General features: G+C 37.6%; 2 protein-coding genes across 3 annotated transcripts; both read left to right on the top strand.

The window, feature by feature from the left end:
- Window positions 1–716: 716 nt before the first annotated feature.
- LOC141618398 (uncharacterized) lies at window positions 717–6,235 on the top strand. 2 transcript variants are annotated; one of them, XM_074435495.1, is made up of 3 exons: window positions 717–941; window positions 2,431–2,601; window positions 4,170–6,235. In XM_074435495.1, the coding sequence occupies exon 3, from the start codon at window positions 4,420–4,422 to the stop codon at window positions 6,058–6,060; it is 1,641 nt and encodes a 546-aa protein (XP_074291596.1). In that variant the 5' UTR covers window positions 717–941; window positions 2,431–2,601; window positions 4,170–4,419; the 3' UTR covers window positions 6,061–6,235. The 2 variants fall into 2 exon arrangements, with proteins under 2 accessions (XP_074291596.1, XP_074291595.1); XM_074435494.1 differs by having other exon boundaries at window positions 768–941; window positions 4,160–6,235.
- A 2,290-nt stretch (window positions 6,236–8,525) lies between these two features.
- LOC141618397 (uncharacterized) lies at window positions 8,526–19,673 on the top strand. Its single transcript, XM_074435493.1, has 21 exons — window positions 8,526–8,802; window positions 8,894–9,046; window positions 9,139–9,298; window positions 9,828–10,143; window positions 10,411–10,545; window positions 10,702–10,894; window positions 11,112–11,242; window positions 11,765–11,983; window positions 12,581–12,747; window positions 13,514–13,592; window positions 14,428–15,054; window positions 15,405–15,763; window positions 15,887–15,952; window positions 16,046–16,150; window positions 16,558–16,770; window positions 16,895–16,963; window positions 17,052–17,270; window positions 17,899–18,015; window positions 18,182–18,298; window positions 18,979–19,071; window positions 19,269–19,673. Exons 1-21 carry the CDS (start codon window positions 8,703–8,705, stop codon window positions 19,522–19,524), a joined length of 3,894 nt encoding a protein of 1,297 aa, XP_074291594.1. The 5' UTR covers window positions 8,526–8,702; the 3' UTR covers window positions 19,525–19,673.
- Window positions 19,674–19,773: the final 100 nt, after the last annotated feature.

Here is a 19,773-nt window from a genome sequence, read left to right as displayed (position 1 = left end):
AAAACATTATATATAAACTTAGTTAAATTTGAGTTTTGACGACAAAAAATTAAAATATAACTTATAAACTTTAAAAAGCTCAGAAAAAATACACATAAGCTCAAAAATTAATGAAGTGTGAGGTAGTACATCCGATGTATGTTCCTATTTCTCAAAAATTGAGGACAAAAACACAAACATTATCATTTATCATTATCTGAGTGAAACAGACGGTTGGATTTTTCTACCTATACCCACCCTATCAGGGCTATCACCCCTAAAAAAAATTGACTGACGAAATTGACCCAACTCGAATAACCCGACCTACACTTGAGTACCCAAATTGATTTGACCCTATCAACCCGGCCTAGTTATTTATTATTGCAAACTCACCGTTATCGGCAAATAACTTGAAAACAACCATCCAAAAATGATCTAAATTCCAAGTGACCTAACCCAATCCAAACTCTTGCAAACCCGAACAACCTGTACCCAAATTAACCAAATCAACCCGATCCGATTAATCCGTTTACCAAGGCTACTCATCCTCACTCCAACTGGTACGATATCAATTAATATCATGCTCATGACATCCCTATCCGAGTACTGATGGGTGGACCATATATAATTTGAGAAGCAAATTGTTGTTTTAAACGGATTCATATAAAAAAATATTGACATTTTTTTTTTGGGTTCTATCCGAGAAGTCTAATAGATCAACACGTGGAAGCAAAAGAGAAGTTGGGAAATGAAGCACAAATTACAAAGCAATGTCACACGTAATTTCCGAAGCCGACATCCTCGTATTTAAATACTCCACTTGGTCCATTGTTTGTCTTCTCCTCTTCTCCCCACACTCTCCTCACTTTCTCTCTCCGCCGCAAACTCTGCCGTCTGCGCCACCATGCTTTCTTCATCCTCCGATTTGTTCCGTATCATTTTAATTTTCCCAGCTTCATCAGGTATTCATTTATCTTCTATTCATTTATCTTTTTTAATTCGCCTTTTGATTGTTTTAATCGGCTTCATTAGCTTAAGCTTTTGGTTGAGACGGATTTTTTTCCCATTGAGGCTAGCCTATATTACAGACAACGGCAGAACTAGGATTTTTTTAGTTTGCTTTTGAGTGTAGCGGGGGCCCTCGCCCGCTAGAAAATGAAACTTCTGAATTTTTTGTTAAATTTCCGATTTTTTGCCCCCGCTGGAATTTGTTTTGCCTCCCTTACCCCGTAAATTCTGGCTTCGCCACTGAATGAAACTGGTAGACTGGTAGCCCTCTAGTTCCGCCACTGATTATGGGTAATTCTTTTGGTTTTCAGTTTTAAATGGTTAAATTTGTTTACCTGTGAATTGGGTGGATAGGTCGCAACTGTGACCGGACTAATTGATTGAATTTTTATCCTCTATGTGTTATGATTCTCTAGAGTTTATTTTTTGTGGAGTTGGTCGAGTTTAGCGACTGGTAATCATTCAATAATAGATGGTGATATTTGTAATTAAACTCAAAAATTGTGAATAATGACTCACCATATTTAGAGAACCTTACCATGTAGAGTTATTTTACAATTTGTTTATGTGTGTTCTAAGTTGAACTGGGTGGATAGCTCCAGAGTCGAGTGAAGCCAAGGGGATAGTAGGGGCGGTCGCGCCCATAGATCAATGGTTTTTTTTTTTTCTAGTTTACCTTATTCCATCAAATTCTATTTTTTCGCATTTTTGAGGTGTGCGTTCACCCATGGACGGTTCTAAAGGATGATTCATGTTAGCCGACCCCAAATCATTTTGGGATTAAGGCTCTGATGTTGTTGTACCTTATTCCATCAATAGATTGCCCTCGACTGAAATTTTCTCCCTTTACCGACAAATCCTGATTACAGTGCGCACTCATGCTTTGATACTGACTCTTACAATATTGTCCATCTTTGAAAAGTATGAAGATAATCAGCTTACTTGTCGGTACAAATTGTTTCAGAAGTTTCTACTTTCTACCGACCAATTTTGGTTCTTTATAAGTAGTGCCTTTGGGTTAGTGTGATATTTTGTTCCATTGGCATATCCTAGGTTTTGTTACAGTTTGTTGTGGTGATATGCGTAATCATTGTAGCCTATCATGTAAATTTCTACACTGCCACTTGTTAGAGTAGCATAGATAGCTTGCTCTATAGTATTAATCTCGGTTTTAGACTTGATCGCGTACATGTTCACTTTGGCTTGATCTCCCTCCAAATCATGTTACGGCCGATTACAAGGTAGTTAATAACTTAATACCATGTTTTGGCCTCATGAAGGGGGATGTAACATGAATATAGATCTGATTTTGACTTCAGACTTCAGTCCCTTCTCCTGTGAAAGCAAAATTCGTGTTTGTTGGATTATCATATCCTTGTCCTACTACGTTTTTTTTGGCTTTTGAATTCGGTGTTTAAGTGTTTAATAATTTCTTGTTTACAGAATTGACAACTTTCAGAGGTTTGCAAACTGGAATTTCAGGAGTTTCCACTGAGACATTCGAATTTCTTCTTGACCGGTATTAGTTACTCCCTCCAGAAGACCACAAGCATAATATTTTTTCTCCTTCTTTCCCCTCACTTCCTCTCTCCGCCACATTGTTCTCTTCATCAGGTATTCGTTCATTTCAACCTTTTCCAACTTGCCTTTTGATTGTTTGATGGGAATCGCATATATAGAAAATATTTAAACTTTATACTTTCGGATTCCCAAAAGTTTTATACGAGACGGTTTTGTGATGAGGTTGTTTTCAATCTGGCTTACATTATTGGCAGTGGTGGAGTCTGGGTTTTTTATTTTAAGACGAATTTTTTTTGGGAAATAGTAATTTAAAAAGTTTGAAAAATCTAACTTAAAAGTTTCAATTTCTTTATTTCTAGGGGAGTATGGGATCGTCCCTGGCTCCCTGCTAGCCGCTAGCCATCTAGTTCCTAGTTTGTCAATTTTTTTGGTTTTCAGTTTTTAGTGGTTAACTTGATTACTATGGTTACATGTGATATTTAAGTTGATAGCTCGATACTGTCACCCAACTAATTGATTGAAATTTTAACCTCTTTTTATTGGTTTCTAATTTCTATCTAAGCTCCTCTATCTTTGTTCTTGTCATGTAAGCTCAATCATGCTTTTATACATACTATGATGATATGATCATATTGTCTCCTTTCAAAAGTATGAAAGGGTAAATCATCTTATAATAGTACTCCCGTCGTCCTAATCATTCACAAAGAATAAAAAAGTTAAAACAAATGATTGAGATTTGGGACGGAATAAAAAAGTAAACAAATGATTGGGAAGAAGGAAGTAGCTTTTTGCTCAGTGTAGTACTCCGTGTTTGATTTTATTTCGTTTGCATATTTTGATAGTTAGAGATCCTTCATTGCAAATTATCCCAGGGTCTGTTATCAGTTTGTTGTGGACTGGTGATAATCATGGTCAATGTACCTTATTATGTAAAGTTTTACGCGCTCACTTATTAGAGAACCGTAGATAGCTTGCCCTGTGGTATTACTCTCGATTTCAGACTTGATTTCATACCCGGTCGGCTCAGCTTGATCTCGGTCCAAACGCCAAAGCATGATAGCTTGTCCCATGTACAAACGTACCGTGGTTTAGTCTCATGAAGGGGGATGTAAAAATAAATATGAATATAGATCTGATTTTGGGTAACTTCAGTTCCCTTTTTGTGAATGGAAAATTCATGTTTGTCAGAATAACACCTCACCTCCCTGTCCTAGTGCATATTTTACAACTCTAGACGATACTTGATTGTTTGTTATCAGTTTGTTGTGGTATTAAGCGTAGTGATTGTAGAATGTAGCCTTTCATGTGAAGTTTACGCGCCCACTTATTAGAGAAGCGTAGATAGGTTGTCTCATGGTTATACTCTTGAGTCTTGAATTCAGACTTGATCTCATAACCCGGTCGGCTGAGCTTGATCTCGGTCCAAACCATGTTGTGACCATCACTTAATACCATGGTTTGCTCTCATAAAGGAGGATGTGAAAATCAACATGAATATAGATTTGTTTTTGTGTAACTTCAGTCCCCCTTTTGTGAAAGCAAAATTCATGTTTGTTGGAATATCGTCTCCGTGTCCTAGCATGTTTTTTTTGGCTCTTGATGTGTTCAAATGTTTAATGAGGTATTGGTTTACGGAATTGACAACTTTCAGATGATTGCAGACTACTGGAATATGAGGAGCTTTTGTTGAGACATTCGTACTTCTTCTTGACTGGTATTAGTTATTCTACAAGTTTTTAACATGGATCGCGAAGATACATCGGGGTTTGTCAGTGGTGGATCATTGTGCGTTAGCAAGCTTTTTTAGGAATTGATCTCGCTGCTACTTTGTAAATAATAGTTGGAGGTGCATACCGTTATGTTGATAGAGATTTTAATTAGAAGTTACATATTTGTCGAAATAAAAGCAAGATGGATGGCTTATCTAGTTCGTTTAATCGGGACTCGTCTTCGAGAGAACCTGTAAACGTAGATGGAATTAATGTTGGCTTGACCTTGGCCTCTATGCCCTATGAAAGGGAATCAAGCAAAAGAAAGAGGAATGATACCGGTGAAGCATCCAGTTCAAAGAATGAGATCTATTTGGATCTTGATTTAGGTTTCTCGGGAAATTTTTCGAGTGAGACCGACCTGAGTTTGGGAACAAATTGGCTATGTAATGATAAACACTTTAGGAAAACTACCAAAGTCCCTGACAACGAGAGCCCGAAGGTTGGCCTCGAGTTAAGCCTATCAGTGGGTGGCGGAGAATCTGATCTCACAAGTATTGGCTTTGAGACTCGAACCCTATCTAGCATTCATCAACTTGTGGATGAGGGATCTACATCATCCAAGTGGAAACAGGGTGCCCTTGTGGCACTCGTAGACCAATTGCAAGCTTCAAAGGCTGCCATGTCACCAAAGCAACAAGGCAGACCCTCTGTTAAGCCTTGCCAATTTCCCGGCTGTCACAAAGGTGCACGAGGAGCATCAGGTCGGTGTATATCTCATGGAGGTGGTCGAAGATGTCAAAGGCCAGGTTGTCCGAAGGGGGCTGAAGGCAAGACGACATTTTGTAAGGCCCATGGTGGCGGTCGAAGGTGTGAGCAGTTAGGTTGTACAAAAAGTGCAGAGGGTCGAACCAATCTCTGCATTGCACATGGAGGCGGGAGACGGTGTACCTATTCTGAAGGGTGCAACCATGCTGCAAGGGGTAAATCAGCTCTTTGCATACGTCATGGTGGTGGCAAGAGGTGCAAGATGGAAAATTGCACCAGGAGTGCAGAGGGGCGATATGACCATTGCATTGCTCATGGAGGTGGCCGTCGTTGCGAGTATCCCCAGTGTGGTAAAGGTGCCCAAGGGAACACAAAGTTGTGCAAGGCCCATGGTGGAGGAAAAAGGTGCACCTTCCTTGGGTGCACCAAGGGCGCAGAAGGAAGCACCTTATTTTGCAAAGGGCATGGCGGCGGGAAGCGATGTTCTTATAATGGAGGTGGGGTGTGCCCCAAGAGTGTTCACGGAGGTACCTTGTATTGTGTCGCACATGGTGGTGGTAAGAGATGTAGAGAACCGGGATGCACCAAGAGTGCCAGGGGTAGAACTGACTTTTGCGTGCGTCATGGTGGTGGGAAGAGATGCAAATTCGAAAGCTGTAAGAAGAGTGCACAAGGAAGCACAGATTTTTGCAAGGCGCATGGTGGAGGGAAGCGTTGCTTGTGGGGCAAGCCAGGGTCTGGCTTCGGTGAAGACTGTACAGCTCATTGTGACAAGGCTGCTAGGGGGAAACTGGGCCTTTGCGCTACCCATGTGGCACAAGTCCAGGATAAGCGGGTACATGGCAATGGTACAGTTGGCCTCAAGATGAAAGAAATTGCTGATGAGACCCGTCTTGAACGTTGGAGTCCTTGGAATGTGTCGGAGGGTAATGGACACAATTTGACGCCTGATCAAATCCCGTTCCCTAAGAATAAGTTTGTCATTAATGAGACAGGGGAAGGTTCAAATTCAGCATCGCTTCCTGAAGGGAGGGTGCATGGGGGATCGCTTATGGCAATGCTCAGAGGCGGCTGATTGGATGTGTCATGTGTGATATATATCTGTCTTCTGGCGAACTGCTGAGACAGTCGGATTTTAATCTCTTCTTACATGCTGTATTCATGTTTACTGATGTAATTGTAAATATAATTGTATGTGACCTCTACACATTCATATGTAAATATCTATGTGAATAAAAGCTCTTTTTAATGTAGCTGTGCTGTGCCATTGGCGCCTGTAACCTGTGTGTATGTCGCCCAACATAAAGCTGTTTTCAATTTTCCATATTATACGGGGTAACTCAGATGATCAAATCATGGTCTCTATTTAATATTTTGAAAGTCTTTTAAGGACTAAGAGACCGCATTTTACAATCGGAAGTAAAAATGGTACTAAAACTACAAAAATAGGACATATACTTTAAAATTGTGTACTTGCCAAAAATTTTAAAAAATGGTCATAGTCTACAATAAAAGCAAGTGCTGATCTTTTGTCCTATTTCGTGTTTTATTTTGTGTCTCATCACTTCTCTTATTGACACAAACATTTTTATACTCCCTTCAATTCCATATTTTCTTCCCCTTGTTTGTGGGCACGGGAATTAAGGAGGGGAATAAAATAAGAGTAAAAAGTTGGGTGGGGTTTGGTGGTTGGAGATAAGGATAAATAATTATGAGTGAAATAAGGAATTGTGGGCCAAAACATTAAGGAAAGTAATAAAATATGGGTAAAAGAGTTGAGTGGGGTTTGGTGATAGGAGAGCAGTTCGGATTGTCTGTCCCATAATTGTGTCCCATTTCCTATCCCATTTATCTTATTGGACCACGTAGCACAAAAGAGAATTAATCTAATACGGAGTAACAATCTTGTCTGCCTGAAGTTAATATCACTCTCCCTAAAACAATTGAATGCACGCGCGTTACTCTAAATAAGCTGAAGTAAATAACAGCCCCATGGCCCCCATGCCCCATGTGCCAAACTTTACTTTCATTCAGTCACCAACTCCAATACTCCATATTTGTGTTCTGTCAAAACTCAAAAGTGCAGGTAAGAATCATGTATCTCGACTTTTCCATGAATCTATGGTCTTCAACACACAAACAAAATACTGAATCAAGTTGCTGATTTTCTTAAACACATAACTCAAGGAACTATTGTGATTTTTAATTCCACTTTCATCTCCCTTGCATACCAACTACATAAATTAAAGACTTTTTTTTTTTCTATTTTCCAGATAATTGGATACATTATACATATCAATTATCATGGGTGAATTCCAAAAAAAAAAAAACAATTACAATATATTTACTCTTAGTTGATGATTGAATACGGAGTAGAAAAGTAGACATACAGTATATTTTAATCTTAAAATACCTTACCAATTTGATGAAAAGATCAGATGAAGGAGTTGAATGAATTGTGCAGATGTAATTTTAGAGGGGAAGAGGCATAGTGCGTGAGTTTCACCTCTTTTAATTGTTTTAGGTTGTGAAGGCCAATATCTATGAGCTGGATTTTTGTATGCTACGTGGTCCAATAGGATAAATGGGACAGGGAAAGGGACACAATTGCGGGACAGACGATCCGGACTGGATAGGAGAGAGGGATGAATAAAATAAGAGTAAAAGTTTCCAAAATAAGAAAGGGGAAGAAAACCTGAATAATCCGTTTTAGGAAATAGGGAAGAAAATATAGAATAGGAGGGAGTATTTATTTATTATTAATATTTCTATTATTTAAAGTGTGATGTGTCAAGATTTTAAGGCGTTGGGACACAAGATGAGACATAAAAGTGGGAGAATGATCTCAACTGAAATAAAAGGGTTACACACCGTACACTTATTATGAAAACATATACCAGATGAAATGGTTACCTTGAAATAGCGGGTAATAATAAAAGAGATGCGAAAAAATACATAATAAAAGGTATGGAAAAAGTGATATTTCAATAACTTCGTAATATATCAAATTTTACAAGCTTTTGCGTTTAACATTAGTGATTTCTTTACTTTCAATTGTGGAATATAAATAATGAAAGACAAATTTTAATTGATGATACTCGTAAATTTTATAGCAAAATCTTAAATAAGAATGTATGCTTACTAAAAACACAAAATCTCATTAAAGACGGGCGGCTATTCGTCATGGTGAAGACGGATAGTCTTCTCTCACAAATGCAGTGGCAATATCATGGGTCTTTCCATTTTCCTCCCACTCACAACCCACTTCGCTTTATTGTGAGAGTGTTTTTCAACTTGTGGCGGATATTGTCATCAAAATGCAAAAAGACGCTTTCTAAAAAATGTATCGTATAATAAATCGTCAAGTCCATAAATAAAGAACAAAATTACTTTTTCACCTACTAAATAAGCACGGAAAACGATAGGTAAAGTTCGAAAAGAGAGATGACTATAAGCGCGGGAGACAAACATTTCCCGCCAAAATACACACTAACAATCAATTAAAATCTTCAAAAATCCCCAAATTCATTTCCCCATTTTATCTCAACCCAGATTCATAATCATCAAAATCGTAACTTTACCACAAATCCAACAATTCACTCATATTTACTTAATTTACTAGCAAGCCCAGTTTCAATTATCCCCCAATTTTGCATCTTCCAACAAAACCCTAATTTTTCACATTCAAATCGACGATTCTAATGCAATAATCGTCAAATGGATACTGAAGGTTTATCGGTGATCTGCTCCGGTCTCGGGTCTTTTGACGAAGATAACGAGGGCGACCTTAAGTACACAAAAGATAATTATTGCTTAGGTATGTGAATTAAGTGTAACATAAACCCTAATTTTGTTTCATTTTATTTCAATTTGTGTTTATTTATATGGCATTGATGATTATGATTCAGATAATTTGAAGGATTTGTTGAGGTTTTTACGGCGGGATGATCCCGAAACAAGGGATGTGTTTAAGCAAGTGTGTAAGTGGAACATTGTTGGGAAAAATTTGATCCCAATAATTGAGTATTTTCAAGATGATCGCAATTTGGTCTTGAATGCCGGTATGAGTTCGTTGTAATTCGATAAATTATGCTGTTTGAAGCGATTTATTATCGGTTTTTCTGTCGCTAATGATGATTTATTGGGTTTGCAGTTAAGGTTTTGGTGTTTCTTACTATGCCAATTGAGTCAACATCGAAAGATGTTAATCAGCAGTTAGAGTATCTGTGGGGTATAAAATCTGCTATTACCTCGAGCGATGTCGTTGCTGTTGTAGTCTCCTTACTCGAGAAGCCGCTCGAAAATTTGGAGTGGTATGTTTGAATGTTGTTTGCTGTACATGATTATTATAAATACATACTCCCTCTGTCCCGGTCATTTGTTGTCCTTTTCCATATTGGGGTGTCTCAGTCATTTGTTGTCCTTTCTATTTTAAGAATGAATTTGATGAGTAATTTGATCATTCTCATTCAATTTGTTCCACTTGTCATTTAGTTATTGGCCCTCTATTCTTTCCTTGGTCTTTGTGCCAAAACGAAAGGACAACAATTGACCGGGACGGAGGGAGTACATTTTTTACCCTTATGAAATGGTTATATTTGATCATATTGGATTGTAAGATTCAAACTTCGATGACCTTTCACCTTTGTCCTACTTTTTCGAGTATTCTGGTTTCAGCCCTTGGAGTTTTTTTTTTTTTGCTTGTAGTTTGAACGAGAAGGTTTCGTGGTCTTTAGTGTTGTTTGATATGAAAGGAGCTTAATTTAGTAGTTATGATCGGATTTTGTGGGTAATTTCAATGAGTGTAGCGGTAGTCTTAACATTTTCGTATTTGTTGAACAGCATGGCGTTCTCAGACGATGACTGGAAACTGGTCCAATTGGTTTTGACTTTGTTCCGCAATATTTTGGCTGTTCAAGACATTTCACTAAATCAGAAGGCTTTGGGCTTAGCTAACCAGCTTATATCCCTGCGAGATGACTTCCTAGAACGACTGTTCAAAGAAAATGTCATGGATTTGATTATTATCATTACCCAGCATATTGGTGGTTCGTGTCCCTATATTCGACGTGATAACATGCTATTGTTGGAAATATATCATTACATATTTATGTGTCAAGATCCGGAGTTAATTGCAAAATGCACAGATGATGCAAAGGTTGGTTATGGTTGCATTTTATTTCAAGTTTTAATTTTAAAGTTGTGCCTGACCATATATAGAATCAAAATGTGAACATCATATATATGATATTTATATCTTTTAGTCGATTGACTTTGAAGACCATGTCACTGATATTTTTCAAAAAAATCCCATGTAACAGACTTTCAAGATTTCTGCAAATGGAGATTAAATGATGGTTTAAGGCATTTATTATGCTTACTAAAGATAATTTGGAATTCATCTGTTCTCACTTGTGCTTGTTAGGTTGATGAAGTTGCCAAAGCTGGTCTTAACGGTCTTGAATATATCATGCAAGAGGAAGCAGCTAAGAAAAGACAAGCCAGATTGCACTCAAGTCGTCATTCTCAGTTTGGTGCAACATTTACCCGTCTTACCTTGGTAATTCTGCTTTGGTAAACTGATCTTTTAGTGTACTCCCTCCGTATTTTGATTTGCTTCCCACTTCTAAATTATGTGAGGGGAAATTTGAGAAGAAAACAGAAATACAGAGCTAGTATTTTTTAAAAGTTTTCTGATAACAACTGTTTGAAACAGGATGGTTCAAAAACAATGTGCAAGGGAGTGCCTACTTCTGCATCATGTGATAAGCTGTTAAAACCAGAGAAAGTTCACCGTGGTGTGTCAAAAAGGGTTGTGAAAGATTATGCGCAAGTACCTACAACCAAAAGAAGCCTTCTGGAGAAGCTTCGCGAGCTTTTAAATCAGTTTCTAAATGGAGGATATAATGGTATAATAAAGGCGCACTATTCTTTTTGTTGCTTAGTAGTCATTCATTGCATTCTCAATTCTCATTTGGGGTCATCCAGAAACCTCCCTGTGTTGTAAATACAGGGGTGAAGCTGTGTACATCTTATCACCATTTGCGAGAGTTTTTGAGGCGTTGTGGCAATGTTGTTGGTATTGTTCTTATTTAATATATACATACTGATTAGAACGCTTATCAGTGCTGATGCAGTCAGTTATCATGGACATTGAGAAGGAGCATGATTCCATACAAGCTAGTGATGTTCTTATGTTCTTTCATCTTGCCCAGTTTGCTACATCGTTTCAATACCACAAGGCTGTAATGACAAAGGTGAGATGATATCTAAATACTAAACAGTGTACTTGTAACCTAATTTCACATATTTGTGAACAAATCACTATCACAAACCTTATGCATATATTCCTGTTTCCTTGTGTGATGATGCTGTGCACATTGTATGCTCAATATCTTGCTCCTTCATGAGACTATATGTTTTAATAATGCTAAATGGTTTGCCATAAACTGTAATAGTGGTGGTACTTAGCTATTTGCACGAGAGGATGTGTATGCATAGAAAACCAAATAGGCATTTGCAAATTTGAACAAGGGGCTTAGCATTGTACATATTTGGAAGCTCCAAGAGAAAGAGCGAGCAAGCCCTGTGAATGCTGCTAGTATATAGACTTTCTTATCACTCGTTATGGCTACACCTACCTTTCAAATTTATAAACTGATTCCTGGGGGCTTAAAGTATTATCTTTTACATTTTTTTGTGTAAAAAATGTTCCTTGTGATTTCAACTTGCTTTCTGTCATCTTCACTTACATTCATTTAACCCATCTTTTTCAACAGCACAATGCAGAAGCCAACACTGAATCCTCTTTTGGTGATACTGACGATGATGATAATAGTACGTGGTTTAAAGGTGACATATGTGGGCCTATTGCTTCAACTATGAATGAATCGATGTTTGCATTGGTAATAGCAAAGTGGCAATTGGCTTTTGAGGGGTTGAAGGAAACAAAGAACAACGCGTTCCTTTCAGTTTCTGGGTCACTTATGAAGACAATGGTAAGTTTCTATTCAGTAATCAATTTTCATATCACCTCCATGTCCAAGAGCAAAAAATGAAAGCGAAATAGAATGATACGTTTAGGCTCCTAAACGTGTCAAAATACACCGACTCGCATGTATCTAACTAGCTTTTCCAGAAAAAAAAGCTTCACATTGAACCATGCATTTCTTTCTATTTGTGCTCTCCCCGTTCAGAAATAGAAGTAGATCATGCTTACATGTACCTTCAAAATAATATATGGTCCCTCTGGCTGCTAGAAGCAAGGTGAAACACTCTCTTTATAAATGGTGTAGAATCTTCTGAAATGCATTAATCAGCTGTTTATTTCACTTTGCCATAAAATTTGTGAATGCTGTTGTTGTGGTACTATGAGAAGGGACGAGCATATGTTTTATAAATCTTTCTGAAACATTGGATGTTGCAACCATACTATCTGCCTTTCCACACTTGCTTTGCTGATTAGATAAGCCATCTGATACCATACTGTCCAAGGTCTGGATCAGGTTTATTAACCACAAAAGTCCTTGCAAGTTCTGTGAATAATATGGAAGCACGCTCAACTTCTCTTTTTTGTTATATGATTTGCCTTGCAGATCCGGATGTTGGATTTGGTGCTCAAGTTGATGCCTGAAAGTTCCAAGGAACCTCAAACTGCTCGCACAATACTTTATAAGCTATTCTATGACCAAACTGACCAGGGTTTGACTCAGTTTCTGGTGAATATGGTCAGATCGTTTGATGCTCATAAACAGCCAAAAAGGTATCTCTTAATTATTTTATTTTCCTTTGGATGCATTACTTGCTTTATAATGAATGGCCTGTAATGAGATATAATTACATTATTGATCTGACAGTCATCACTAATGCTATTAGTTCTAGTATTGGAGACTTTAAGCATCTTATCTAATATGTTTCAGAGTTTGACTTTCAGCCTTTTGTACTTGTCTGAGCTAGTGACATAAATTATCTCTGTATTTGGGATCAGTTATTCTGTTTCACTCTCACATAACCTAAGCTAACAAGAGGCTATTTGCCGTGTTACTCGTGTAGACTCTGTAGAGTCTATTGCGCGCATCCTTGCTTTCAGTTTTGCTTGACATGTAGAGTCTATTGCGTGCATCCTTGCTTTTTAACGACTCAAGTCCCACGCTAAAATATCTGCTGGAATGTTTAACAGATTAAAGCATTTATGTCTGCACTAGTAACACGGATATTCTTTAAACAGATATCAAACATACTCTACGTCCTTCCTAATACTTGGGGTTATCCTTAATGTTTAGGGTCATCCTTAATCTCACTCATGTGATATTATGAAATGACAACGAATCTAAGCCCCTATTTTCCGTCTGTAGTATTGTGAAATTGTTGATCTAAGTCCCTATTTTTCCCTTGTAAAGTTCATTTCCATAAAATGTTTCAGTTCTTGATTGTTCACTGCAACATTGTATTGCTGGTGCACTACCGAAAACAGTTCTCTTATATTTGGTGTACATGTTTTCGTCCTTAGCAGTGTTCTCTTTTGTCAGTGATCTTGCAGATTTAGTAGAGATAATACATGTGGTTATTCGGCTTATGGAGAAGCTACAAGCACATGGAACCTTAAGGGTAAGCATATCTATCCTTTGTCTATTTCAATGCAAGGTACAGAGTTAAAAGTTATGCCATTGTTAATATTAGGTTACTTTGTCCGTCCTGATTAATAGTTATCCATTCTTTTTGGCACAAAATTCAAGGAAATGAGAGATAGTGAAGTAGATCAATTATTTATATTATTTCATCCATTGCAGGTCTTTTTTCAACCAAAACCTTATCAAAATTGGAAATAGATAAGTATTGATTGATACACCCCAAAATAGAAATCGATAACAATTCACGTGACAGGAAATATAATTGTCTTTTTGACAAGTGCTCTTTCGTAGCACAGAATTCCCGTCAGTGGTCAGTTTCTACGAGTCAATCAAACTTGAGTCATTTATTCATTTTCATACTGCATAGGTTTCTTTTATTGATTGGAGGAAACACATGAGGGTTAAATGCTCTTTCGTCAGAAAATGAAGTGAATGATTGAAATGAGAATGTACCTTTCTACTCGAATATTACATGAATATAAAAGGCATTTTAGAAACTCTCATTACTTTTGTATCAAGCAGTAGCGTCGTTACTCATCTGAATGAATCACCTGGTCGTACTAATCTACTTTCTATTGCTGTATGTCATTCATTCTTTTGGTATTCTCGAATCTCTAAATCCAGTGTGGAATGCTTCTACAAAAGGGATCTTTAAAAGTGGTCTTTGATTGTAATTGTCTCTTGTGCCTTAAATCATACACTTTTTATTTTTTAAATCATACTAAGTATTTTCTTTTCTTGTACACTTGTATGGCAATTGAGTCTGATTTAGCAGCTAAGGTTGTTTTTTCCTTTGATTTTGTGTCCCAAAGGTTGCCAAGAAAGCCAGAAAGACAAGAAGAAAGAAAAAAGATGACGTGAAGAATAAAGAAAGTGATACTGGCGTACACAATATCACGATTCAGAATGACATCCAGTGCTCCGGCAATGAAGAACCTCCTGATGGAAGTATTCCTGAAAAGGAGACTGCACCGCAGACAACTTGTGCTGGAGACGACACAAATGTTGGGGTCTCTGTTTCAAATGATGAAACAGAAACGTTGATGACAGAGGATCAGAACACAGACAGCGGTCTACCACTGAATGATCAGGGAGAAGCACAACTGAATGATCAGGGAGAAGCACCATTGAATGATCAGGGAGAAGCACCACTGAATGATCAGGGAGAAGCACCACTGAATGATCAGGGAGAAGCTGATCAAGCTCACGAGAACACATATGATTACGACTCCTCTGCAGATGAACAAGCTGCTGCAACAGCTGAAGTTGATTTTAAGATGACATCGTGGCTAATTCATTTGGCAAGCAGCACTATCATTAGTAACCTCTGCTGGTTACTCAAGTTCTACAAAAGCAATTCCACAGCCACAAATCATTATCTTGTATCCTTGTTAAGGAGGATTTGTGACGATCTAGAACTTGCTCCCATGCTATACCAGGTACTGCAGAATAATTTTTTTTTTCTCAACAAATATATCTATTGCATTATTTTCATTCAAAATAGAGCTAGAGAATCACTATTCTTTGTTTTTGTTTAAGATGAAAACAAGTAAAACGGCTCACTTGATAGGTTGCGTTTCTTTTGTTGGGGAGTAGCAACCTTTCACTGCGATTATTTAATTTTTATTTCAAGCAGCCTCTTTGTTAGTCAACATATGGGTATGGCTGTACATCGGTACATATGCCCCACTGGGGTGGTGCGCCACTGTAGGGTAATTTTGTTATGGTTTTAAATATCTGTTGCATCTGAAATTTATCTTACAACTGCTTTTCTTTTGGAACTTGTCAGCTATCCTGTCTTGTCATCTTTTACGAAATTCTGGATGATCAGAAAGCATGTCCACAGAAAGAATTTGAGAACCTTGTGCACTTTCTGACTAGTCTAGTACGGAGAATGCTAAGGAAAATGAAAAATCAACCACTTCTCTTTGTGGATTTGTTATTTTGGAAGTCAAGAAAAGATTGCCATTACATCAACATGGAGTCTATCCATAGCGAGATTGGCGAGATGCGAAAGGAAGTTCGGAACTGGGACCGCGAAGATGCTGGTCCATCACAGTCCCGTGGAGGTGTTAGAAAGAGCTTAGCAGATGCCCTCGGGGATGACGAATATGATGTTATGATCTCTGGTGAACCTCGTCATGAAATGTAAGAGATTCAATTTTGGTCGTCCTTCATACCTTTTTCTTTGTTAGTCTCTTGAAAGGACTAAAATTGGCATGTTAAATTTTATTTTCTCTAAATTTGAATTATTGATTTCTTCATCAACAGAGACGCAAACCTCAATGAAGATGCTGAAGTTCACCTTGAAACTGGCGACAATGAAAATCATACCATGTATGATCTTAAGCTATAAACCGAGTTAAAGCTAGCTGAGTCTTGCTTTGGCGTTCTTTATATTATCAATTATTGACATTTCTTATGTTCCAGAAAAGGGAATCATGGAGAACATAATCTTGAAGGTGGTAGAAGTAGGAAGAGAAGACTGGTTCTCAACGGCAAGCTAGAAGAACAAATACGCTCTCTGTATGAGGAGTAAGTATATACTGTGAAGCAAAAGTTTTAGCATATACCCAGCAAAAGTTGATTTGAAAAATCAAACATGACTATATTGCATTGTAGCTTTCTTCCTACAGCTATATAGGAGAAATTATGATTAAAGCTGACATTGTTTTACAATTAGCGCTATTTCCGGACAATCACTATCGGAAGGAGGTCGTAGTTTATAATTTATAAGCATAGGATCGATCATTAACTGACTTCATTTTCTTAGCGATGATGGAAACGTTGCAACTCCAAGGATTTGAATTTTGTATCAGAAATGGTTTAAGCAAAATACATCATCTATTGACTTTCTCACTGTGCTTACTCTAGGCTTTGTGATATAATTCGAGTTGTAGGAACCACTTACACTGATGTTAATACTTTTGCACATATTGAAGGTATAAAGACAGTCCAGGTTGCAGTGAACTCATTGCAGCAGATCTTGATGCAAATGGAACTATCTCTGCAGCTCAAGTATCACGTAAATGTAAAAAACTTGGACTACAACTTCCATCAAGAACAAACGTCAATGTAGAAGCCACTGCAGATACAGAAATCAATCTTCCTGATGCGAATAATCCAGACGGATCTTTTATCTTGAAAAAACCATTGTAAGCAAATTGCATGAATAATGAATTCTTGCGGTTATTCTTATATTTTGTGTCAATTATGTGCTTAAAAGGCCGCTGTTGAACATGAAATGATGACCAATTTTATTTGCTGACCAACATATAGGCACAGTAGGAAGAGGGTTCGCGCCATTGATGAAGATATGCAGCTGAAAATTAGAAGTTTATTTGAGCAGTGAGTGCTTCTTTTTAATGAAAAGTACGTGTACAAAATCTTAGGAGTGTGAACATTCAAATCTATGTTCTCTGAAATGTTTGGATAGGTTCAAAGAACACAAGAGGTGCAGCCATATGATAGCAGAACAACTGGACCCTACTGGAACAGTGACAGCTGCCCAAGTATCCCGTAAACTTAAGAAACTTGGTTTACACACTTCCAGAATGAGGGGTGGTGCAAAGACGCAGAAGACGAATGACGCTGATGCTTGTACAGATAGCGAGGATGATTCAGACAATCTAACTTTGTCTTTGCTTAAGAAAAGGTGACATCTTCTGCATTGTGCTGTTATAAAATGCGTTAATCTGCTGGCATTTATCAACTTCCAAGAACTATCTTATCCTTGAAATAATTGAGCATCTGCACTCATTGCTAGTTAGTTCCGAGTAACTAGCAGATAAATTTGCGTGCCTCTGGGAAGCGTTTAAGCCTGTTAGCTTTAAAACTCTTAGCAACCTAGACGTGAACATCGTCCTGGGCCTTTAATGATCAGAACTTCTAGCTTTCATGATTGCATAGCCTATTTTTCTTTAGTAATCTTGACATGGGCCTATAATTCTCATAGGAGTGTGATAAGATCTTCATAGTGTGTACTAATATGAGATTGCTCTTAGCAGTTTTAATCGATACGGAGTGTAGTATATCAGTACATGGTACTGGTTGATTTGTCTAATTCAAATATGATGAGGTTGTTAATAAAATGTTGAAATATGTTAATGCGTCAGAGTTCTTAGGAGGGGACTAGGGGAGTGAGAACTAAGAAACATGCACCATTATCAAGACACAATGGCTAAGGCTTTTGTGCATTTTAGGTTACAGTATTTTTTAGTTTTTTCTGTATCTACGATTTTGAGTTTGAGTATGAACTAAAACACATCAATTAATTTTTTCAGAAGCAAAAACAATGAAGATGCTTCATTTTCCAACAAAGAGATGGGAACAGCTAAGACGATGCAGTCACCAGGACACAGCTCAGACGATGATGAACTGGTATTGAGCTCCTTTGCAAAGTAAGTTTTCCAACTCTATATTCATCTTCCCTGCAAGTGTTCTCATCTTATTATATTCTTGGGTTCTTATAATGATACACAAAGGAGAAATATGTGCATGCAACACATTTACTTCTTCACGGTTTTGAGTTGAAGTATGAACTAACACACTTCAATTAATTTTCAGAAGAAAAAACAACGAAGATATTTCATTTCCCAACAAAGAGAAGGGAAAATCCAACATGATGCAGTCACCAGGACACAGTTCAGACGATGATGAACTAGTACTAAGCTCCATTGCAAAGTAAGTTTTCCAACTCTTTATTCATCTTCCCTCCAAGCGTTCTTATCTTATTTTATTCGTGGTTTCTTATATGATACGCTAAGGAGAATTATGTGCATGCAACACATTCAAATGCCGGATATATGACGGCCTCTTGCTTGCACAGTTGTACAGTTGTACCTTAGTCAAGTACGGAGGAGTAATGCTATATTACTTTATGCCATTAGCTGATCTGATCTGCATACAAAGATTGGTGGTCTCGGGACACCGGGAGATAATTTTTTTTTTTTTTTGCCTTTTTTATATCTAAAAATAGTGTTGGGATCTCAGAACGAACATTTCTGCATCTGCCGCTACATAATGCTTAACAAAATGTCATTTTATGCATCTAAATTTTGCAAACCATACAACTTGACGGCAACTTCATTGTCAAATATGGGGCTTAGACATGTTTTCAGTCGGTAACTTGCTCATAGAATTTAGCAATTGTGTGCAGAAGGGATTATCTTGCATGGCCAATTACCATGATATCTTGCCCGTTTACTTCAGTTCTAGCTTTATCTTAATTGTAAAGAATATATTGTTCTGCGGACTTAGAACAATAGGACGTCACCCTGTTCGTGTCTGTTTAGTGTTTACATGAAGTTGTGGCACATTGACCAATTTCTGTACATTTTGTTTTTTCCTTTATTTGAACACAGGAAATCAAGGAGGGGCCGCTCAGAACCAGAAGATAGGCAGGATATTGATGGACAGGATTCTGGAGAGCAAATTTCTCGAGGCTCCGATGAAAGGTACTGTATGTGTTTATACCACAGACCTCAAAATATATCACTCTATTGAGTCATTGTTTGAGTGTCAGCTAAATTTCGTACTCTCATTTGCAGTTTTTATTTAATTTATGATGACCGCACACTACATCAATGTCTACCCGCTTTCTGAACTTTTCATATCGTTTTGTTATAATTAAGGGTTTACCTCTTTCGTGCAGGGATAACAGGGAACACTCGAATGCTATGGACACTAATTTTGAGACACCACATTCAGAAGATCCCGCTTCAAATCACGGCTCTGTCAAACTCTCAGCTAATTCACCGAATGAATTTGCTGATTCCATGCAAACTGAGCATCAGTACAATGAACTTGAAGATTCTGAAGATGAGCAACACCAGCCAAGTGCATCACCTAAGAGAGCTGCTATCAGAAGGAAACTTAGGGTGATGCTAGATTTCGACGATGATGATTAGATTACACTTTGATTTTATTGTAAATCGACCAATACATCGGTTGGCAGTAAATAGGTATGGTGTTCAAGTATACTCACAAGTCAAACTAATACAGTACAAAAGGATGCAAGTTTTTTTTTTCTCAATCTCAGTGACAAAATAGTTCGGATAATTTCCGACCTGTGTTAATTTGTATTAACTAGTATATGGATGCTATGGAGTGGCTACGAACATAAACCTAGGATCGGTCTTCACTGAGAATAACACAAG

Source organism: Silene latifolia, chromosome X (genome assembly GCF_048544455.1).
Source record: "Silene latifolia isolate original U9 population chromosome X, ASM4854445v1, whole genome shotgun sequence".
NCBI lineage: Eukaryota > Viridiplantae > Streptophyta > Magnoliopsida > Caryophyllales > Caryophyllaceae > Silene > Silene latifolia.
The sequence above is the reverse complement of the archived record's forward strand: the minus strand, read 5'-3'. Positions and strand labels throughout refer to the sequence as shown.

What these genes read in the sequence shown, in the direction of transcription:
- LOC141618398 (XM_074435495.1), top strand. Translation starts at nt 4,420, where the DNA reads ATGGATGGCTTATCTAGTTCGTTTAATCGGGACTCGTCTTCGAGAGAA.
- LOC141618397 (XM_074435493.1), top strand. Translation starts at nt 8,703, where the DNA reads ATGGATACTGAAGGTTTATCGGTGATCTGCTCCGGTCTCGGGTCTTTT. An exon ending in AATGCACAGATGATGCAAAG is followed by an intron (nt 10,144 to 10,410) that starts GTTGGTTATGGT and finishes TGTGCTTGTTAG; the next exon opens with GTTGATGAAGTTGCCAAAGC. An exon ending in CATTTACCCGTCTTACCTTG is followed by an intron (nt 10,546 to 10,701) that starts GTAATTCTGCTT and finishes TGTTTGAAACAG; the next exon opens with GATGGTTCAAAAACAATGTG.